At 40.3% G+C, this 20,527-nt stretch overlaps 1 protein-coding gene across 2 annotated transcripts in view; it reads right to left on the minus strand.

Annotated features, from left to right (window-relative positions):
- The window catches only part of LOC149242002 (pentatricopeptide repeat-containing protein At5g67570, chloroplastic-like), a 274,597-nt gene that overhangs the window by 34,196 nt on the left and 219,874 nt on the right, over positions 1-20,527 (minus strand). For both annotated transcript variants that reach the window (XM_089374112.1, XM_089374113.1), the window contains exons 6-7: positions 13,308-13,401; positions 13,043-13,200 (exon numbers count right to left, since the gene is read on the minus strand). In XM_089374112.1, the coding sequence (XP_089230238.1) occupies positions 13,043-13,200; positions 13,308-13,401 (252 nt within the window). The remainder of the gene's footprint in view (positions 1-13,042; positions 13,201-13,307; positions 13,402-20,527) is intronic.

Raw genomic sequence — 20,527 nt, forward strand, 5'->3', positions numbered from 1 at the left:
TATCGCTCAAACTAGCAGGGGACCTAAAGGGGATCCCTAAAAGGCAAATGCTAGACCAAGGGAACCAAATGAAGACTTAGCCCACTGTCATCTCAACTAAGGCTCCCTACTATTTACAAACTTTCACCAATGGGAGGAGGCCCAGTATATTATGGAATCACTAATGAAGGATAAATCAATGAGTGGATGTAGAATGACCCAAATTATCCCTTTCCAGAAGAGGTTGAAGGATAGAGCTTGCTTGCTTTCTAAGCAAGGTGCAATGTCTTCTAGGAGAAGAATGGGAGGATTTGAGGGTTAGGTTTGGGGAATATGACTTGTGAAAGAGTTTCCCAATCCCTAAAATCCTTATTGAAATTCGTATACTGAACGGTCCTTGAAGAATTGTCTTTTCAAAGGAACGGGACCACACGGGGCCAAGTAGACCCAGCCTAGGTTAGGAGGTAAGAGTTTAGCAACCAATGATGTTCTTAACCCAGACAAGGATGGGGAAAGGATCAAAGAAAGAATATTCACTTAAAGGTGTTGAATTGATCCTATGAGGCACTAGCCTTGGTGATACTAGGGCAAAGTTTGATCTCGGAGCTAGGGCTTGGCTTTTCTCACAACTCCATTGTCAGAATGGCTTCAAAATTGGAGGAGGCTTTGAGGAGACATCGACACAGAAGAGGCTAGGAGATCAAACTTTTTGGAGGGCTATCTTGTCGGAAAAATGATGCCCTAGGTGACCCAACTTGGCTAGACCTAGGAAAAGGTGAAAAAGAATTGATTTTACAGTGACCACCTCTTGGTATATCAGTGCTCTAGTCATGGGAGAATGGAGTCTATGATGAATATGAATGAGGACCTTTGGTTCTTAGTCAAGGAGGCCTCAAGACTATTTCACTAACCTTCTTAGTCAAAGAGAAGCAATCGTGCAACTTTTATACTTCGATGTGCAAAAGGTGATGGCTTATCAAGATGAATTCGTTGATAGAATTACCCCCGAGAGATTTTAGTCAAATTACATGACCCATACATTGAGAGGCTATAATAGAGACAAAATTCCACAATTTAAGCAGTAGATGCATGCAACAATTAGCCCTAAAAATAGCAAAAATCCCAATCCAATGTATATGACAAAATAAAACAAGAATAGAATTAAAAAAACGTACTTACATTTAATAGAACATATCCAACCATCCACAATTTGACAATAAAGTAGCTCCAAGATAAGATAAACCAAATCCACACATCAAAATTCATCCATAAAGCTCCAATTCATCGTCCAAGAAAAAGTGTTAAATTCTCAAGAGAGAGAAGAAATCCAATCCAAAGTGATGATGAGAAAATGAACTCATCTCACTTGTATTTATACACTAATGACGAATTTGAATTAGCCTCCTTGGCCTACATAAGCCCCAAAAATAAAATAATGGCTAATATTCTAACTTTTGGTGACAAGCCCACCAAACTAGCTCACAAATGAAGGAACGTGCCTCTTAAGAGGTAGAATGATGAATAATACATGTTGTAGAACCCTCTAAGAGGCCTAATCAGGTCCATGAGTGCCATAATGAAGAGTAGGACCCTCAAAAGTGATGGACAAGGGGTTGGCCCCTTGTTCTCCAAACAATAAACTTGTGGTGCTCCCAATGGGTGTGGGGGCACAATAATAGCCTCATGGTTCTCCAAATGAGTCGAAGATGCATGTAGATCGTCTACAAGGGCTTTGATGATGGTGTAGGGGATGCCACATCATCCTACAAGTCCTGGGTCAGCTGCCAAGTGCATGATACATCTGTGGGGTTGGCTGGGAAAAGGTGAACCAGGGGTATCTTCCTCGTCCAATGGGAGTATCTCAAGCATCTTTAACCATCCTTGGGGATTCATGGAGTGTTGTCTACTATTTAGGAGGCCCATGGCTCTCAACACACACCCTACATGTGCTAATGTAGCCCTCTGGAGACTTAAGACCCTGTATAGGGAGACCAAACCCAAGATGGAGACCATCTGCAATCCTACATAAGATCCAATGCGTCCCCTAGCCTTCTCGTACAAGAAGTCATTAGAGAAATTGAGTAAATGATCTTACCAACCATGTACCACGGGTGGGGAATTCATAATGGCCTGCAGATTCTCCCTCTAAACCTACATGCTCCCGCTCAAACTCAACTCCCTCTGAGTCTCAGGAACCTGCTTCTTCTCTTTGATCTATAGGCTTTCCCATCGACTGGTATAGACCATGTTGTGAAAATTCGGAACCCTGAATCCTATTGCAGCAATTGGAAATTATTCACCTAGTTGTTATTTTTATTTGCTGTTTCCTACAGCAAATACTGAATAACACACACTACAACCTACACAAATAAAACTGCGGATGAATAAATGTTGAAAGAAATGCTAGTGCACACATAAAATAACACAGTTATTTTTGGACCAATGTCCCCGGAAAAACACAACTTGGGAAAATCGGTGCAACAATGACAGTTTTATTTATTATGCAACAGTCAAATATGAGTACATCTATGGAAGCCTAACTGGCAATCCAAACAGCAAGAAAATCTGAGCAAAATACTGAAGGGAATTACCCTTCTCCCACAAGCAATTTTGGCTTGACTTTCCCTATCAAAAACTTAGTCTCCTAGAGTACTGTGTCAGCCTCTGCACTACTCTGCGTAGTTGGTTGGATGGCTTGCTTCGAACTGGTCTCTGATGTCATTCTACCTCTGGATGCCGAGAAAATCGTCTCTCCGGCTCTCTGGGACTTCTTCTCAGCCTCTAGAACTAAGAACGATTTTTCTTCTCCCAAATCGAACTGCCTTGCTGAAGCAACTGCGCTATCTCTGAACGCTGCCTCTCTGGGATAATTCGGCTCACTTGTTGTTGCCTCTCCAGATCTACAAAATCTTTCCTCCGGATCACTGTCTCTGCCCCTCACTCACTGCTTCGATCTCACTGGCTCTCTCTCTCTGGCAACTAACTGCTACTACTCTAGAAATCAATCTGCTCATGAAATCAAACTGCTCAAGTGTCCTCTCCAAGTGCCCATCGACCTCTTCTTATAATCCTTTGTTGGGACTCCAACAGCCAAGATTGAATCTTAATCGATAGCTAGGATTCTGATTAATTAACCATATTCCCTAAGTTTAGACTTAGGAAATATTTAAAAATTCTAATAATCTAATTAAGTCATTTCTAGGTGGAATTTCCATAAACTATTTATGGGTTTTGGAGATCTCCTATATTTTAGTGTTTCCCCAAAATTGTGTGGCTAAAACACAGACATTGCTACAAAAACTAACACTTCCACTTAGCGAGGAATGTGTTCTAGTGCTCTATTGCACATCCCATGACAACACCCTGTCTATGCATCATCTCCTATCACGCTGCTGTTGTCTGGCCATACTGCCCACCAACCACTATGCAACTCTGATATATGTTGCATCTGTGCTACTGCTGACATTGCCATATTGTTGCCAACACTGCATCTGCACTACAACTCCCTCTCATCTGTAGTTGTTGCAACTACAATAACTTCAACTAAGAAGCATCCTAAATACTGAATCAACTGTGATCAGCATGATGCATCTATCTCCCGAGTCCTAACTGCTACTAGCTACTGTTCTGTCTATTGAAGACTTTGCGTTGTTGTTGACTCTGCATTGTGCCAGATGCACTACTGCCAACTCTGAACTGTGCTCCCTAGCATCTGACTACTGCTAATCTACAACTCTCACTCGACCTCTAACCGCATCTACTACCACTGATCCATCTTGTTGTTGAATACTGTGGGGCCCCCATAGCAAGGTATTGATCGATGAGGTGGACCTCCTCAAGGATCTTGCCCATCTGTAACACTTTGGGGCTACAACACCAAATATCCCCACCTCACTCCTAGAGGTATACCAGCAAACATGGCGAAGTCTTCCTCCAGCCTGGAGGAAAGCCTATCGATCTCTGTTATGTTGGCTGCTAGTCCTACTTCTCCTCCTTGTCCTTCTTCTTGAGAGGACACTGGGTACTGTACTGACTGAGCTCACCACATCTAAAGCACTTGACCTTTGACAGGCCCTTCTTCTTCTTTCGTTGCCCCCTTGTCCCTGACTGGGACCCTTAGATGCGAGGGCCACAGTCTCCTCCTCCTTCACCTGCTTCGATCCATTGTTGCTGCCATTGATGGAGCTCTTCAATAGAGCTCGTCTCAACTCCTCCTCCTACAAATCGACCCACATCCTGTCCCAACTTGGTGTTGAAATTTCTAAGTCTGACACGTCAGAAATTCCTACTGCATTATCTGGTTTATTATCTCCTACTTGTTCTTTCCATTAACAAGTTGTTTATAAATATAAATGCTGAAATAAACACAAATGTAGCCTCAACACATATACAGATCAGTAATTGAAATAACTGAGACAATCACACAAGGGACACCGTTATTTTTGGACAATCGTCCCCGAAAAACCCAATGCAGGAAAACTGGTGCAACAGAGATTAGGGTTTTATTATTATGCAGTTTCTGAATACAACTAGGGTGCCAGAAATGGCTCACGCAACAGAGAATTTCCTTGGCAGAAGTACCTCTCTTTGGAGACAGATATTCCGGCTTATCAGCGACAGGATGATGAGCCCCACAGTGATTGTTCCTTAGCTGGACAATGAAAGTTGCTCCAAGCTTCCCTCATGAACTACGTCACCCAGCACACTCCTCAACCCTCTGTGTCTTCAGCGCTGGCTCTCCAACTTCCTGCGTCAGCCCAGGCTACCTCTGCGCTACCTCTCCGGCACTATCTCTGCCTCTCTGCTATGCATTCTCGGCCTCGTGCCGAACTGCCCCTCGCTGCAACAGATCATTGGTTTGATTCTCTCAGCAAACCCCGCTCCAGAAAATCAAACTCACTGATCAATTTGGTGTATCTCCAACTGACCCTCAAGCCTCCTTTTATACTTTTCCTATTGAGTCTTGAACGACCAAGATTAAGTCCCTAATCAACAGCTAAGATTAGATTTGGCTTGATCCTCGTCTCTTGGAGCCTTCTAACCCAAAATTATATTAATACACATTAATATTTTAATTTTCCTAAGTTTATACTTAGGACCCCATTAAAATATTAATTATTTTAATATCTCCTCATCCGGGTAGAATTTCTCCAAACAATTTCTAGGTTTTGGAGATCTCATGTGCTTTAGCCTCTCCACCAATTTTCATGACTAGAGCACATCCGATGCTACCACAAATCAACATGTGGCAAGGTATCTCTGCCCAAAATACTGTGGACAAATACTTGCCACTCTTCAAAGACACTATTTAGTGCCAATCACACTAGCTCTGTGGGTTAAGGCGCTGCCCCAACAGCTGACAACTGGTCTTACACCTCCTAAATCCTAGTGAGGAAGGGCTCTATGCTTTACCCCTTCTGCATCCTGATGCATCTCATCTTCTCCTCTAAGTACATCTTCCACTACTCGGAAGTGCCTTGGTATAGCGTGGAGAGAGTCTCCCACATTTCTCTGGCAGTACCTTTGCCAGCTATGTGTGAAACAATGTGATCTGGACTCCGTTTAGGATCAACCTCTTCGTCTGCACCATCTCCTTTATGTACTCCTTCAGCTGATTTTCATCCCGAGGAATTGCTACCATTGCATCAATATATGTCTTCAAGCCATATTCATCTAGAAGGACGGACATCGTTTTCTTCTAGATGACATAGTTGGAACCTCCATCCAACCTGTCTTGGTCTCGAAGTCCAGTAGTGGCCACCTCACAAATGTCGAAAATCTCCTCTTCCGTTCTGCTTAGCTACTGCTAGGCTATTCGCACTCCCTTCTGGAGTGAGAAACTTTGCTCACAACAACTGTTGATCTGCAAGGGAAATCGAACTTCTTGAGACTAGAAGTTCCCTGAGGAAAATTTTCCCTCAGTGTGTGCTCTTCTTCCACCCGACGCTAGCTCTGCTCTAGAAATTTGTTGCAAACTACTATGTCCAGCTAGATATCTGCTCTGCAAAAATATTGGATTGTTCCCTCTTCCTCTGGAATCCCTCGATCCGGAGAGATCAAATTTTTCTGTCCCTCTCAAAAAAATTGAATCTCAAGAAATTCGACTTCTTGGCAAAGTGCCTGCGCTGCCCTCTGGGGTTTCCATCTGCTGCCCACACTGAACAACGAAACTCCTTTCTTCTCGCTACTAAGCTCTCTGGGTGATCATCTACGCTATGGTACTATGTGAAAATTAGGAAACCCAAATCCTATTGCAGCAACTGGAAATTATTCACCTATTTGTTATTTTTATTTAACAATTTATTTATTGTTTCCTATAGCAAATACTGAATAACTCACACTGCAACCTACACAAATAAAACCGCAGAAGAATAAACACTAGAAGAAATGCTAGCACACACATAAAATAACACAGTTATTTTTGGACCGATGTCCCTAGAAAAACCCAACTTGGGAAAACCAGTGCAACAGTGAGGGTTTTATTTATTATGCAGCAGTTGTGTACATCTATGGAGGCCCAACTGGCAATCCAAACAACAAGAAAATTTGAGCAAAATACTTTAGGGAATTACCCTTCTCCCGCAAGCAATCTCTGGCTTGACTTTCCCTACCAAAAACTCGGCCTCCTGGAGCATTGTCTCAGCGTCTGCGTAGCTGGTTGGACGACTTGCTTCGAATTGGGCTCTAATGAAGTCGTTCTGCCTCTATAGGTTGAGAAAATCGTCTCTCCGGCTCTCTGGGATTTCTTCCTGGCCTCCAAAACTGAGAAAGATTTTTCTTCTCTCCAAATTGAACTACCTTGTTGAAGCAACTATGTTTCACCTCAGCGTTGCCTCTATGGGATAATTCGGCTCACTTGTTGCTGCCTATCCGGATCTAGAAAATCTTTCCTCCGGATCAAAGTCTCTGCCCCTCCTCACTCACTACTTCGATCTCACTGGCTCTCTCTCTGGCAACTGACTGTTGCTACTCTAGAAATTGACTTGCTCATGAAATCCTCTAGCTGCTTAACCGTTGCACAGAGCCATGTTCTCCGATCACCAGCCCTTGGCCATCAATCATCATCAACGTTGATGCTGTCATAGTTGAAGAGTTTCACTACACATTGGGAGATTCTCCATTTTTCGTCAAGCTATCGGCCATTTGCTTATATTAAAACAAAAAACAAACAAAAAAACATTGTCAAAATATATATATATAGAAATTCAAAAAATATATATATTTTTTAATATTATAAAAAAAAAAATATTAAGAAAAAAATTAAAACAAATCATTTTATATAAAAAAGAAACAACTAGCCCACGGGGCTTTGGATTGATGGTGAATGGGTGTTAAGGCACTCCTTGCGATAAGTCACTGGTTCAAATCCCCTGTGGGTGCTTACCTACCCCCAAAGAAAAAACAACTCATTGTTTTCCATAACGGCAGCCACAAAAAAACGCCATTGCTGCAAGCCGCCATCTGTAGGACCATTTCTCCACATAGTTGACGGGTCACCACGGACACAACATAGCCAGCCACAACGAACAAAGAAGAGATTGACCGATTGACCGTTCTCCACTGCGGGTTGCTACTGCAGACATTGTCCCATCCGTGGTATTTGATTGTTTGCCACATTCATCCTAGCCGCTCAGAAGGTCGTATGTTCCATTGTAGTCCACGACATCTTGAGGCAATACTATTCCACACCTTTATTATGCAGAAAAGGTGTGGATATGTTGCCTTACTTTTGCTTTTGGTTACCATGTGTATCTCTTCATGTCCATAACATTTCCACGAGACCTTTACCTACTCAACAACCCAGTTCACGGAGTCATTTTTCTTGAGATGAATTTGGACTGGAAAATTGGAGATCACCCTCTAGGTACACTTCGATCAATGACCAGTTGACCATATAAGTACAATCATGAACAAATAAGTAAAGAAGTGTGAATATATTATGAATGCATAGATTAGGTGGCAAAGCAAGTTACTTGTAATTGATCCAAATTCTTTCCAAGATCTGAAAGAGACTCTGACTTTTACGAAGAAAAAAATCTCCCATTTGAAGTTCTATTTGTTCTTCAAGAAATTGTGTAACTTTTTTACTTGGCTTAAGCCACCTTTAAATTCTATTGAATTTTAGCAACCTGCTCTTTCATTTCCCAAGGCATATGTACACTTGTAGCACAAACTGCTACAGGCAATCATTACAAAGATACATGATGTTTGTTTTTTGTTTAGTAAGGACCTCTTTTCTAGCACTATAACAATAAAGAAGGTAGAATACCAAAATGTTCCCTTGACTTGGTTGCACTTGAGCTTGGGATTATTCCTGCTTGAACATTATCATTTAAGCTATTTAGCCATCCTTTAACAATGAGAAACTACTTGTACAAGTAGAGCTTGCCCTCTCCTCAAGGCAATGTTAGTTGTCCAATCATCCTTTAATAATGAGGAATTGCTTGGGTAGGGTTTACCATCTCTTCAAAGCATGCGAGCTAATGTTATGAATAAATATATAGGAAATAATGTAAATGATGATAATTAATAATGATTAGTTAATTAGTAATTAGATTGAAGAGTCATGTCTAAATGAGACATGACTCTCCATAAGAGGCACCTGCATAGTATATAAGTAGACCTCTCACTCTCATTTGTATCATTCTTATGCACACATTTAATATATAATATTTGTATCCTCATGGATATCTTTATATTCCAGGTCTTCTGGAGTAATTAATCTGTAGAAGGAACTTTGTTTGCTTCATTTGGTATCAAAGTTGTTCGAACCTCTGGCTACTTAACCGCTACACAGAGCCATGTTCTCCGATCACCAGCCCTTGGCCATCAATCGTCATCAACACTGATGTTGTCATAATTGAAGTGTTTCGCTACACATTGGGAGATTCTCCATTTTTCATCAAGCCTTCGACCATTTGCTTATATTAAAACAAAAAAACATTGTCAAATATATATATATATATATATATATACATATAAACATTTTTTTTAGATATATATATATATATATCTAAAAAAAAATATGTTTTTAAATATTATTAAAAAAAACTATTAAGAAAAAAAAAATAAAAAAAATCATCTTATATAAAAAAAAAAACAACTCATTGTTTTCCATAATGGAAACCGCAAAAGAACGCCACTGCTGCAAGTCGCCATCCATAGGACCACTGCTCCACATAGTCAACGGCTCACCATGAACACGGCATAGCCAGCCACAGCGGACAAAGCAGAGATCAGCCGACTGACCATTCTCCACTGCGGGTTTCTACTGCAAACATTGTCCCATCCGTGGTATTTGATTGTTGCCACATTCATCCTAGCCGCTCAGAAGGTCGTATGTTCCATTGTCGTCCACGACATCTTTGTAGCCACACTGATTTCTTTCCACTGCATCAACATCAACTTAACTCTAAAACATCGAACCACTGTCATCCATCACCATTGTTGAAGCCGCTATAATGTCATCGTTGCCACAATTTGTACAGAAAGTGGCCTTGTATGGCTGACATATAACCCTAACCTTGTCGCTGTTAAAGAATAGAGGGCAATGGTGTTTATTAATATTCTTCACACTTGATAACAATTTGTGATGCACTTTGACAATTTATCTTCTTCTTATTAGTGTGTGTGTTCCATCAAACTGCTACCAAAACAAAATAACAAGAACACAAAGTGTGGCTCTCTGCTAGGGACAAAACCTCTCCACTCTTGTGAGGAAAACCCTTGGTAAGTTTCTCTTATTGAAGTTTCTTATTTGAACAACTGCCAAACCTTAGACCCTTGACTAGGATATCCTCCAAGCATAAGTCAAATCCTTCCTCTTTCTGCACTATAACTTCCGGCATATGGACCTCTTTCTTCCAGCACTTAGCTCCTCAGCACTTCGTCCTTCTTCTGCAGCTTGTCTAAGTTAGACTCTTTCTTCTTAGGAGAAACCCTAGAAAATTAGGACTTCTTTACTTTGCTTTAGAGAGAACCTTCTTCACTTTCCTTAGGAGACCTTGTATACCTAGTTACACATCTGAATGAGGCTTCTAAATCTGTTGCCTTCAACTGCTGTCAAACCCGCAAAAAGTAAATTGCTGAAAACATCGCATGTGTGGACAAAAACCTTAAAACAGTCCCCTTATCTTCATTATCTTTTCCTTCCTTCTTCACTTGCCTTAGAAGGCTCCTTTTTATCGACTTCTGCTTCTTCTATTCTCGGCTAGTTTCTGGCTCCTTTTTTGCGTTGAAAGGGAGATATGATTGACGATAAAATGAGGAGTGGACAGCCTCTATAAATAGAGGTTTGTCCCTCCTTTTCAGGCCGACTTGACTATTTCATCATAATTCAAAAGGGAGATAAAATAAGTGAGGAAAAAAACAAAAAGATGGCGTCCACCAAAAGAAGTGGTTTTTTTTCAAAATATTCGTTTTGTTCAAAGGGATATTTTAAATGTCACGAGCCATTCCGAAATCAAAATGTGGTTTGTAGAAAATGTTACAAAACTTTTACCTTAGTTGAATCCCTAAGTGATGCACAAAAACAATCAATCGCAAGAGATATAGAGAAATTAATGACAATACTTAAGCGACAACATGCAGACTTTAATGAGGAGAAAAAGAAAATGGAATCCAAATTGCAAGTTGACCGTCCATCATCACTCCTACAAAACAATGTAATCCAGTGTACCGAGAAAGTGCAATTGGAAGATCAAGAGAAAGACAAAATAACCAAACTTCGGCAAAACAAGAAAGCGTTACAATAGGAATATGAAGATCTTGCAGATATGCATCACAAAAAAGTAATGGATTTGGATGAAGAAATTTCTCGCCTCAAGGACCACGTTGAAAAATTAATTGCACAAGTCAAGAAGACTAAGGTCACAAACAAGGAACTCAAGAAGAACCTATCCGAGCAAGAGGAGGAAAATTTACGTTTAAAGAACCTTAATAAAAATTTATTAGAACAAATCAGAAGTTTAAAGGATGTTGAGGCTACTAAAAATAAAATCAACAATCCAGAAAGCAAAGCAATTTTTACGTCTAAGGAATCATAACCAAAACCTCCTTGCACAAATAAAGAAGCTTAAACGTGATAAGACATCACTTAAAGACAAGTTAGAGCAACTCACTCAAGAAGTATTGAAGTCTCCAGACGTAACAGTCCAGGTTGAAGATAAGGGAATTAATACCGAACCAGTCAATAGCAGAACTCAAGAAGAGGATCAATTAGTGGAAGAAAAAACACATTCACATGTTACAATATAGATGATGAAAATTCCAAACGAAAATTATGTACCTAACTCAAAAACCGTAGTAACAGAAGGAAATCAAAAAAAAATTTACACACCTAATAAGGGAAAGTCAAACCAAAAAGGTTCCCTATCGACATTCGAATCATGAGAGTAGACAACTCAACCAAGCTACGTATCGGGAACATTCGGAACAAAAACAACAAATTGATGTTCCAGAGAATAGTGATTTAACCTCAATCCAGTCCTATGATGACAAGTCGTTACAAAATTCCAATTAGAATATTCCACAGAAGATTAATCTAGGATGGTTTGATCCCTTCTCAGTGCCACAGTTTTGTTTGCCACTTAGAATATCATATCAACTTGTATCAATGAAGATCACTGTTTCGAGACGAGAAGACATTCGAACCTGAAAAAGAGATCAAGCCTTTTTCGTCGACAAGCTTTGAGGACAAAGCTTTTTGAGGAGGAAGGCAATGTTATGAATAAATATATAGGAACTAATATAAATGATAATAATTAATAATGATTAGTTAATTAGTAATTAGGTTGAAGAGTCATGTCTAAATGAGACATGACTCTCCATGAAGAGGCACCTGCATAGTATATGCAAACCTCTCACTCTCATTTGTATCATTCTTATGCACACATTTAATATATAATATTTGTATACTCATGGATATCTTTATATTCCAAGTCTTCTGGAGTAATTAATATGTAGAAGGAACTTTGTTTGCTTCAGCTAATAGGTTTTTAGTTTCTGCGACATTAAAGCTCTTATCCTCATGTGTGCTATCCAGCATTGGTTGAGGTCTGGTATGTGACAGCATATAAGTCCCAACATACCATGATCCTTATGCCAATGGAGGTGTCCCAGATGTAGTGCTCCTCTTACTAACATAAGGGTTGATAACTTGATAGGTTGCAGGATGCAGGAGATGTGTGGGTACATGTGTCTAATAGTAACAATGAATAATAAATACGATAATATACAATTGGATGTGTCGTGTTTGGCACCTTGGAATAGTTTCTACAACGGTAAAATCTCCTCTCCTCTCCTCCTTTCCTCTCCCAAGAAGCTTAGACCTATATGGTGATTAAGGGGCAGTGGTTTCAAGCATGCCCTAGGTCGCCATGACTGCAATATAAAATTCATGGTTGTTGTCAGTCCAAACTTCGTAAGCCATGATGAGAACATGGGAGCCTAATAGGCATGGAGTTGTGATTGAGCACTGAGCTTCACAGCTCCAAAAAAAATTATAGTTATAGTTTGACTAATTACAACAAATTATGATAAGTAGGTTCTCCTAAATATCATCACAAAGCATGAACTTCAACCATGATTTGAGGATGTGGAGCACGTGATGAATTGTATCATAGATTTATTAATATAGATATTGTATTCAATGCATATAAGCAAAATTCTTTATATTAATATAACTGAATGCAATGACACAACCGAAGGTCATGTCCCTTGGATGGACGCAGATTCAATTTATACAAACCCCATTCTACTGGTTGTACTATCATCCATTCATTAATCATTCTGTGTGTTTGTCCTTGACTGATCTACCATAGGGTTGTGGTGAGTGGTGACATTCTCCGTCTTTTAAATCTTTGTGAATCATTACTTCTGCACTACATTAGGAGCACAATAGATATGGTCATTGCTCCAAGACAAAAATTTAGCAAGGTATCAATGGACAATAAATAACTCTTTAAAATAGTATACAAACAGGAATTTATCACATTACCACTAGTCCATCTGATTATCATAAAAAACATTATCATATAGAAACCAAAATCAGTAAGACAATGACCTGCAACAAAGCATCTTGCCATCTTCCAGCACTGCAAAGGCAGCGTGCCAATTCAAAATAAACACTCGCTCTTGCAAGCACTCCTCGGCATTCCATCTCCTCAACTGCCCTCAGAGCTTCATCAGTTTTGCCTTCCTTTCCAAAAGTGCACACAAGAGCTGCATAGCAAAACCAAATCAATGAAATAAAGAATAACAAAACCCAAGGAAAAGAACACTGAATAGATATTACAAGAAAACTAGTAAAGAGTTACATATTTCAGCACCTTTGTAAGTTGAATCATTTGGGGTCAAGCCAGCTTTCTCCATTTTTTCAAAAAACTTGTGCACCAGATCAAACTTACCAGAGGAAAGCATCACCTTCAAAAAACAGTCGTTTAATCAGAAGCACCAACCAATTATAGAAAAACACCACCGAACTACCTCCTAAAAAGAAAATAATAAATATTATTACAGAGGGAATGATAGAAGATATGACATTCACTATCTGCCAATAAATTGCAATTGAAGGCTAGTAAAAAAGAATAGGTGATTTGACATCTAAAGAACAGAGAGATCCCAAACAGCAAAGTATAAAATGTAAATCTAGTCGAAAGCTCAGATGTAATATATTGAGTTGAACCTATGTATTCTCTAAAAATTGAAGTTGAAGCTTAATCTTATGCCCTTGCTTTAACAATAAAAGTAAATATTCATAATATATTACATGGAATTTTATCCAAGGCCTGTGCTGGTAATTCTGAGGTGAGCCCCATTATCATTGACTATAGTTTTAAGCCATATAAGCAAACCAAATGAAATTACTATTCACGTCCACAAGTAGCCTGAATTGGTCAACCGACTCAATGTGACTCCAAAAGGCATAATTTCCTAAGGAATTATATTGGATTTAGTATTAAGAAAGCCTTAGTTTTATTCTGAACATCAAAGAGAGGATTGAAACTGCTAGTCTAGCTGGCATTCAATCTCAAGGAATGATTATGGTACTTGAGCAGTAATTTAGCCTTGTTATGTGGGCTAGTGTGGTAGAAATAAGAACACATAAGAAACAGCTGTGCCTAAGAGAACAAACTCTAGCTAGCTATGGTAGCCAGCCAACTATGTTTTTACCTCTCTTACTTAACTGTAAACAAACCAGCTAATATACATTCACACCTGTGCACTAGTACAAAACAATAAAGTACTGAACTAACCTAGCTAGTGCAATAAACCCAAAAATATGCACATGAACACATTTTTGTTTCATTATAAGGAAGATGATAAATATTGATGTAGTCTGAAAAAGAAGAGATGCAATCTCACCCGAATTGCAATGAACAGAGTTTGTTCACATACAGATATTCAGAGTATCTAGAATGTGAGAATATCCATCATAGAATAAATAATATTTATATATATAATTTTTGAGGATAATTAATATGATTCAATACAATGAGGATCCCGTATATATAGATAGGCGGGAGTGCCCTTTTGTAAAGAGCCATGTCTTTTGGGACATGCCATTTCATAATTAATTGTACTTGCTAATCATTATTTATCATTAATATTAGTTACATTATTTTATACATAGTTATGTTCATAACATTGCATTCCCCTTTTGAAATGCTTTGTTCTCAAAGCATATCGATGAAAAACCTTAATATCTTTTTCTTTGTCTTGTAATGTCATCACAACTTTCCCAATTCTTGCAGCTGTTATCTTCAATGTTGCAAGAAGATATGAACTTCTAATTGTGGTATAGAATTGTCACACTGTGAAATGATGTAACCATCCCAAATCAATCTTAAGTGGAACTTTGTGCTTATAGGCTTCCAAAGATTGAATTGTTAGCCTTAATTTTGCTAACCCCGATATTTTTTGAAACATAATTCAGTTGTTTTGTCCTGGGTGATATTGATACATTGACTAACTGAAATGTCTACTCTTATGATTTGGATGTAAGGAGTTCTTGTGACTTGATTTTCCTGTATCATGCTTGTGATGGTTCCTTGATTTACTTCAGGTATATGAATTTCTTCACGCATTGATGTGACTTGCTTGATCACAAGATCTTCACTCGGAATTTCTGTTGTTTGAATTGTAGCAACCGAGTATGTCTTCACATCAATTGGATGGGGATCCTTTTGAATTGTGATATTATCTAGATCAGTGTTTCTGATAAGTTCTTCTAATTTGTTCTCCAATGATTTCATATCATTTTTAAGTTTCTTAATTTGGCTAAATAGATTTTTATTATGATTTTTTAGATATGAAAGTTCTTCGTTCTCTAGATTGTCCACTTTATCATTAGTATCATTGTTCTCATATTTTTGTGATTTGTTCTAATAATTTTTTATTAAAGTTTTTTAAGCACAAATTTTCTTCCTCTTTCTATGATAGGCTCTAGTTGAGTTTCTTCTTGAAAACTTCCTTTTCTTGTTCTGAGTTTTGCTTCATAGTCTTGGACTTCTTGACCTGTGCAAGTAATTTCTGGCTGTGATCTTTTAAGTGAAATTTTTCATTATCATTTTCTGTTTATTCTCTGCAAAACATATCCTCAAGCTCTTTGCATTTCTTTGTGATATCTTCCTGCTATGTTGAAGCATTGTGAGTTATCTTCTAATCTTTTTATCATATTTGTGCATTACCATGATTTTCTTCCATAATCAATAATTTCCCACACATTGGACACCAACGTTTGCAATTTTTAAGAATCAATGGATACTCAAATTCTATTTCACAAAAAGGAATTTTAGTCAAACACTATCCTCCAATTCACCTCTTTTAGTATTAGTGGTACACGAAAAGCGAGAGTATATATTAATACCGATTTTATACTTTATAACCTTTCCTTTTCCTCCCCTTTATAAAAAGTATTTAAATAGTCACTTAATCTATTTTTCCTTTAAAGATACCTAATACTTTAATAATATATATAATAATAATAATAATAATAAAATAGATAAATAAGGAATCAATTTAAAGAAAAAAGTATGCTTTATTTTTATTATTTTATATATGTAATATATATATATATATATATATATATAACCTAACATTACTAACACAACCTTTTCAACAATGAAGATTTCAGAACAACATTGAAATGGAGAAGAATTGATCTGAGGAGCTCTGGAGACGGCTGCTAGGGTTCTGCACCACGCTCAGACGGCGCAGACTGATCTGCGCAGACAACCAACAAGGACCTGACTATACGAACAGGCATCTCTCAACTGCGTTGTAAGAGGTCGCAGGGCACATGGGCGACCCCCAGGGGGGGGCCTCGGCAACCTCCCCCAACGCACACAAAGGGCAGCACCAAAACGAGAGAACAATACGATTTGGATCGATCCATGAGAATGACATCAATCAAGAAATCTCGCGCCAGAATGAGCGCAAGGGCAAAGAAAATCTGGAAGCTAAGGTGAATGGAGAGAATGGGAAGCAAAACCAACCAGATGGAACCCAGAGGGTCTCCTCGACCACCTGCAAACCAATAGCTACAGATCGACCCAGAATCGAACTGCCGGGGGAAATAATAGAAGCAAGAATCCAATATATGATGGATCATGCGCTCATTGGAAAATTCATAGGGTTTTGGCCGACGGAAAAAGCCCTCCACAGTTGGATTGCAGCGAAATGGAAACCTAAGGGAGATGTGACTCTGCAGTTAGGCCCAAAAGGATTCTTCACCGCGATCTTCTTTTGTCTGGAAGACAAATACAGAATCCTGGTTGAGGGACCTTACTTCTTCAACTCAGCTGGCCTATACTTACGGGACTGGGCTCCCAGATTCAATCCGGATCAGGAGGATCTCACATGGGCTCCATTCTGGATAAGACTATATTCACTGCCAGATGAATACTGGGATGAGAACATTCTGAAAAACATTGGAAATGGTCTGGGGGAATACATAAAGACTGCTGAAGAAACGAAACTACGAAGATATACATCTTACGCCCGCATCTGCGTCTTCATGCGCCTAGACAAAGCCCTGCCAGAATCGGTAAGTCTCTCTCACCGTGACTATGAATGGATCCAGCCTTTAGACTATGAACATGTTCCGTTTCACTGCCGTAAATGCCATGCCATAGGGCATCTTTTTAGAGATTGCCCCCTGAATGTTCAAGCTAAAGCCCCCTCCCCCTCCGAATCTCAGACCCATGATGGCTTCACCAAAGCCCCTACCCGTAAGCGAGCGCATAAAAAACCATCATCAGGGAAGAAACCCAAACAGATCATCGCCTCTGATCATGCAGTCAGGAACAGCTTTGGAATCCTGGCTCATGTCACGGACGAGCATACCACTTCCTCTCCTCCAAACGCTGACATCCCCTCATCCTCTTCCCAGCCACCTCCCGCGGCCCCTCCATCCGATCCCCTTCCTACCAAAGATCCCCCAGACCACAACTCGGAAAACAAAGAAAAGCAGCGGGAAAAAGACAATGAAATGGAGGTTGATGGATCCTCGGGCCCTATCCAGGGTCCAGACATACCCTCGGAAGAAGATAATCAAGTGCAACGAATGGAGGAAGAACTGGAAAGCATAGATCTAAATGGATTAGACATACTCGAACTAGAAGCAGCATGCAAGAAGAAAGCTTATGAAAGCATCCCAGAGCTACAGCTTGACAAACTGGAAATGGTCATCTCCAGGGCCTACCATAAAAGTCAGCTTGGCATCCAGCCAGGAAGTCAATGGGATTTAAGCCAAACCCCAAAAGATTCCAAAAAAAGGGGAAGAAGAACTTACCTCCAAAGAACAATAGCGGTTGGGAAGATTCTGGTAGACTCCAGTAGGTATGCTAAGCTTACAAAGTACTACAAGCCCTCCACCAATAGTGACTCATGAAGCTCATTTCATGGAACCTAAGAGGGCTCAACGGCCCAGGAAAACTCAGAATGCTTAAAAATATGGTAAAAATGGAAAAGCCGCAAATATGCTTTCTCCAAGAGACAAAATGTAATAGTACAACTCTAGAAATGATCCTCTCTAAAGCCTGGCCAGGATGTCAATCAGTTGCTATAGATGCATCCGGCGCTTCTGGGGATTGGCCATTGCATGGAACTCTCAAGCACTCACTCTGTCGGACTTTCATGCTTCACATAATCTAATACAGGCTACCTTCCACGTAGTTGGCACAAATATTCATGGGAATCTCTCGAATGTCTACTTCCCTCAGGAAGCAAGGGAAAAGATTGCTCTCCTCCATACCCTAGAAGCTCTTAACGCCAATAGAAGGCACCCACTCTGGATAGCTGGAGGGGATTATAACATGATAACAAAATTAGAGGAGAAGATTGGTGGCAGAAACATGTTGGAACAGGAAAACACCCACTTCAAAAACTTTATTCAGAATGCATCCCTGATAGACTTACAGTTTTGCAATGGCACTTTTACATGGAGCAACCGCAGAGCAGGCATACATCAAATAGCCTCCAAGCTGGATCGCTTTCTAATCTCAGACAACTCGGTCCACTTGGGGGGAGATTTCTCGGCGGCCATTCTTCCACACTCTGGATCTGATCATTGGCCGGTTGCCCTTCAATGGCAACGTCCAGGCAATAACATAAGAAGACCTTTTCGCTTTGAGGAGTTTTGGTTCACTCATCCCTCACTCAGAGACTTCGTCAACTCCACGTGGACATCCTTCAGCCCTCCAGAAGGATCCAAGATGTTCCAGTTTCAACAGAAACTCAAACATCTAAAGCTTAGCCTCAAGAGATGGAACAGAGAGACCTTCGGAAACATCTTCAAGGCGCAAAATGATCTTCAAAAAGCCCTGGAGGATCTGCAGAGAGAAATAAGTACAGGCGGCCATACAGAGAGAACCCTCGAACAGGAGCAGCGCATCCACAATCAGCTTGAGGAAAGAAGAAAGCAGGAGGAGATATACTGGAAGCAGAAATCTAGAATCAGATGGCTAAAAGAGGGAGAACGAAATACCAAATTTTTCCATAGAACCACAGTGCAACGCAGAATGGGCAACAATATCCCTTACATTCAAAAATCAGGAGGAGAAAGGGTGGAACAACATGAGGAAATTGAGAAGGAACTCCTCGAACACTTTAAGCAGGTCCATCAAGAGCCTGACATCAACAGACATCCTGCAATTGAAAGAATCACTCGCAATGTACCAAAATTAATCACAGCGGAGCATAATGAACTCCTCCTCAGCCCTATTCAAATTCAGGAAGTGGACACTGCAATGACTCAGCTTAAAGAAGGAAAAGCCCCCGGCCCGGATGGATTTACCACCACTTTCTTTCACAAGTTTTGGGATTTAATAAAGATGGAAGTCTGGGATGTGGTGGAGGAGTCGCGAGTTTCTCACTGGCTGCTTCCCTCGCTCAACACCACCTTCATAGCCCTAATTCCAAAAGAGGAGGACGCGCTCAAGTCATTGCAAACAGGCTAAAGCCCCTCTTGCCAATGCTCATCTCTCCGGAACAGTCAGGATATGTGGAGGGAAGACAGATTTTGGACGAAATCATCCACACGCATGAGATCACCCACACTCTCAAGCATTCAAAGCAGGCAGGTATGCTCCTTAAACTTGATCTTTCCAAGGCTTTTGACAAACTCAGCTGGGATTATATACAGCAAATGCTATCTGCTTTTGGATTCAGCCCCACCTGGATTCGATGGATTATGAGCCTTATCTCCTCCACCAGCTTCTCCATCCTAGTGAATGGGATCCCCTCTCGCCCCTTCTCCCCCTCCCGTGGTATCAGGCAAGGTGACCCCCTTTCCCCCTTCCTTTTTGTTTTAATGGCTGAGGGCCTGGGACGCCACATTAAAAACGCCCTCCACTCACACCAGCTTAAGGGTATCTCCATCCACCATCTGCCAGCTACTTCCCATCAGCAATTTGTTGATGACATGATGCTGTTTGGTTATCCATCTGTTCAAGAAGCCTCCATATTTAAAGCAGTGCTAAATGATTTTACCGAAGCCTCTGGAACTAGCATCAATTGTTCCAAATCGCAGATCTTCTTCTTCAATACCCCCCCGGTCGTCAAGTCTGCCATAGTCCGCATTCTAGGGTTCCCCATTGCCACCCTTCCTTCTAAGTATCTCGGAGCTCCCCTCACTGCCTCGGCCATTAGCCATTCCTCTTGGCGCAATTTAATTGAAAAACTTGAATCACGTCTCAACCAATGGACTCACAGAACTTTGAATTTAGTCAGCTGCGCGGTACTTATAAAAGCCGTTCTTCAAGCAATGCAGCTGTACCTTTTCTCCATCCTGGCAGCGCCAAAGTGGGTCCTCAAAAGACTAAGGAAAATTCAGAGAGGTTTCCTTTGGGGAAGCAATGCAACCAATCGCAAATGGGCTCTGGTAAAATGGAGCACAGTATGCAAACCGAAGGAAAAAGGAGGAATTGGTCTAAGAGATCCGGAGCACAGCAATGCCATCATGGGAGCCAAGATCTGGTGGCAGTGGCTCACCAACACAAGTAAGCCATGGGTCACATTATGGACAGCAAAGTATGCCAATCAGCGA

This window comes from Pinus tabuliformis, chromosome 8, assembly GCF_031772625.1.
Source record: "Pinus tabuliformis cultivar Carrire ecotype Pingquan chromosome 8, CPIR1, whole genome shotgun sequence".
Taxonomy (NCBI): domain Eukaryota; kingdom Viridiplantae; phylum Streptophyta; class Pinopsida; order Pinales; family Pinaceae; genus Pinus; species Pinus tabuliformis.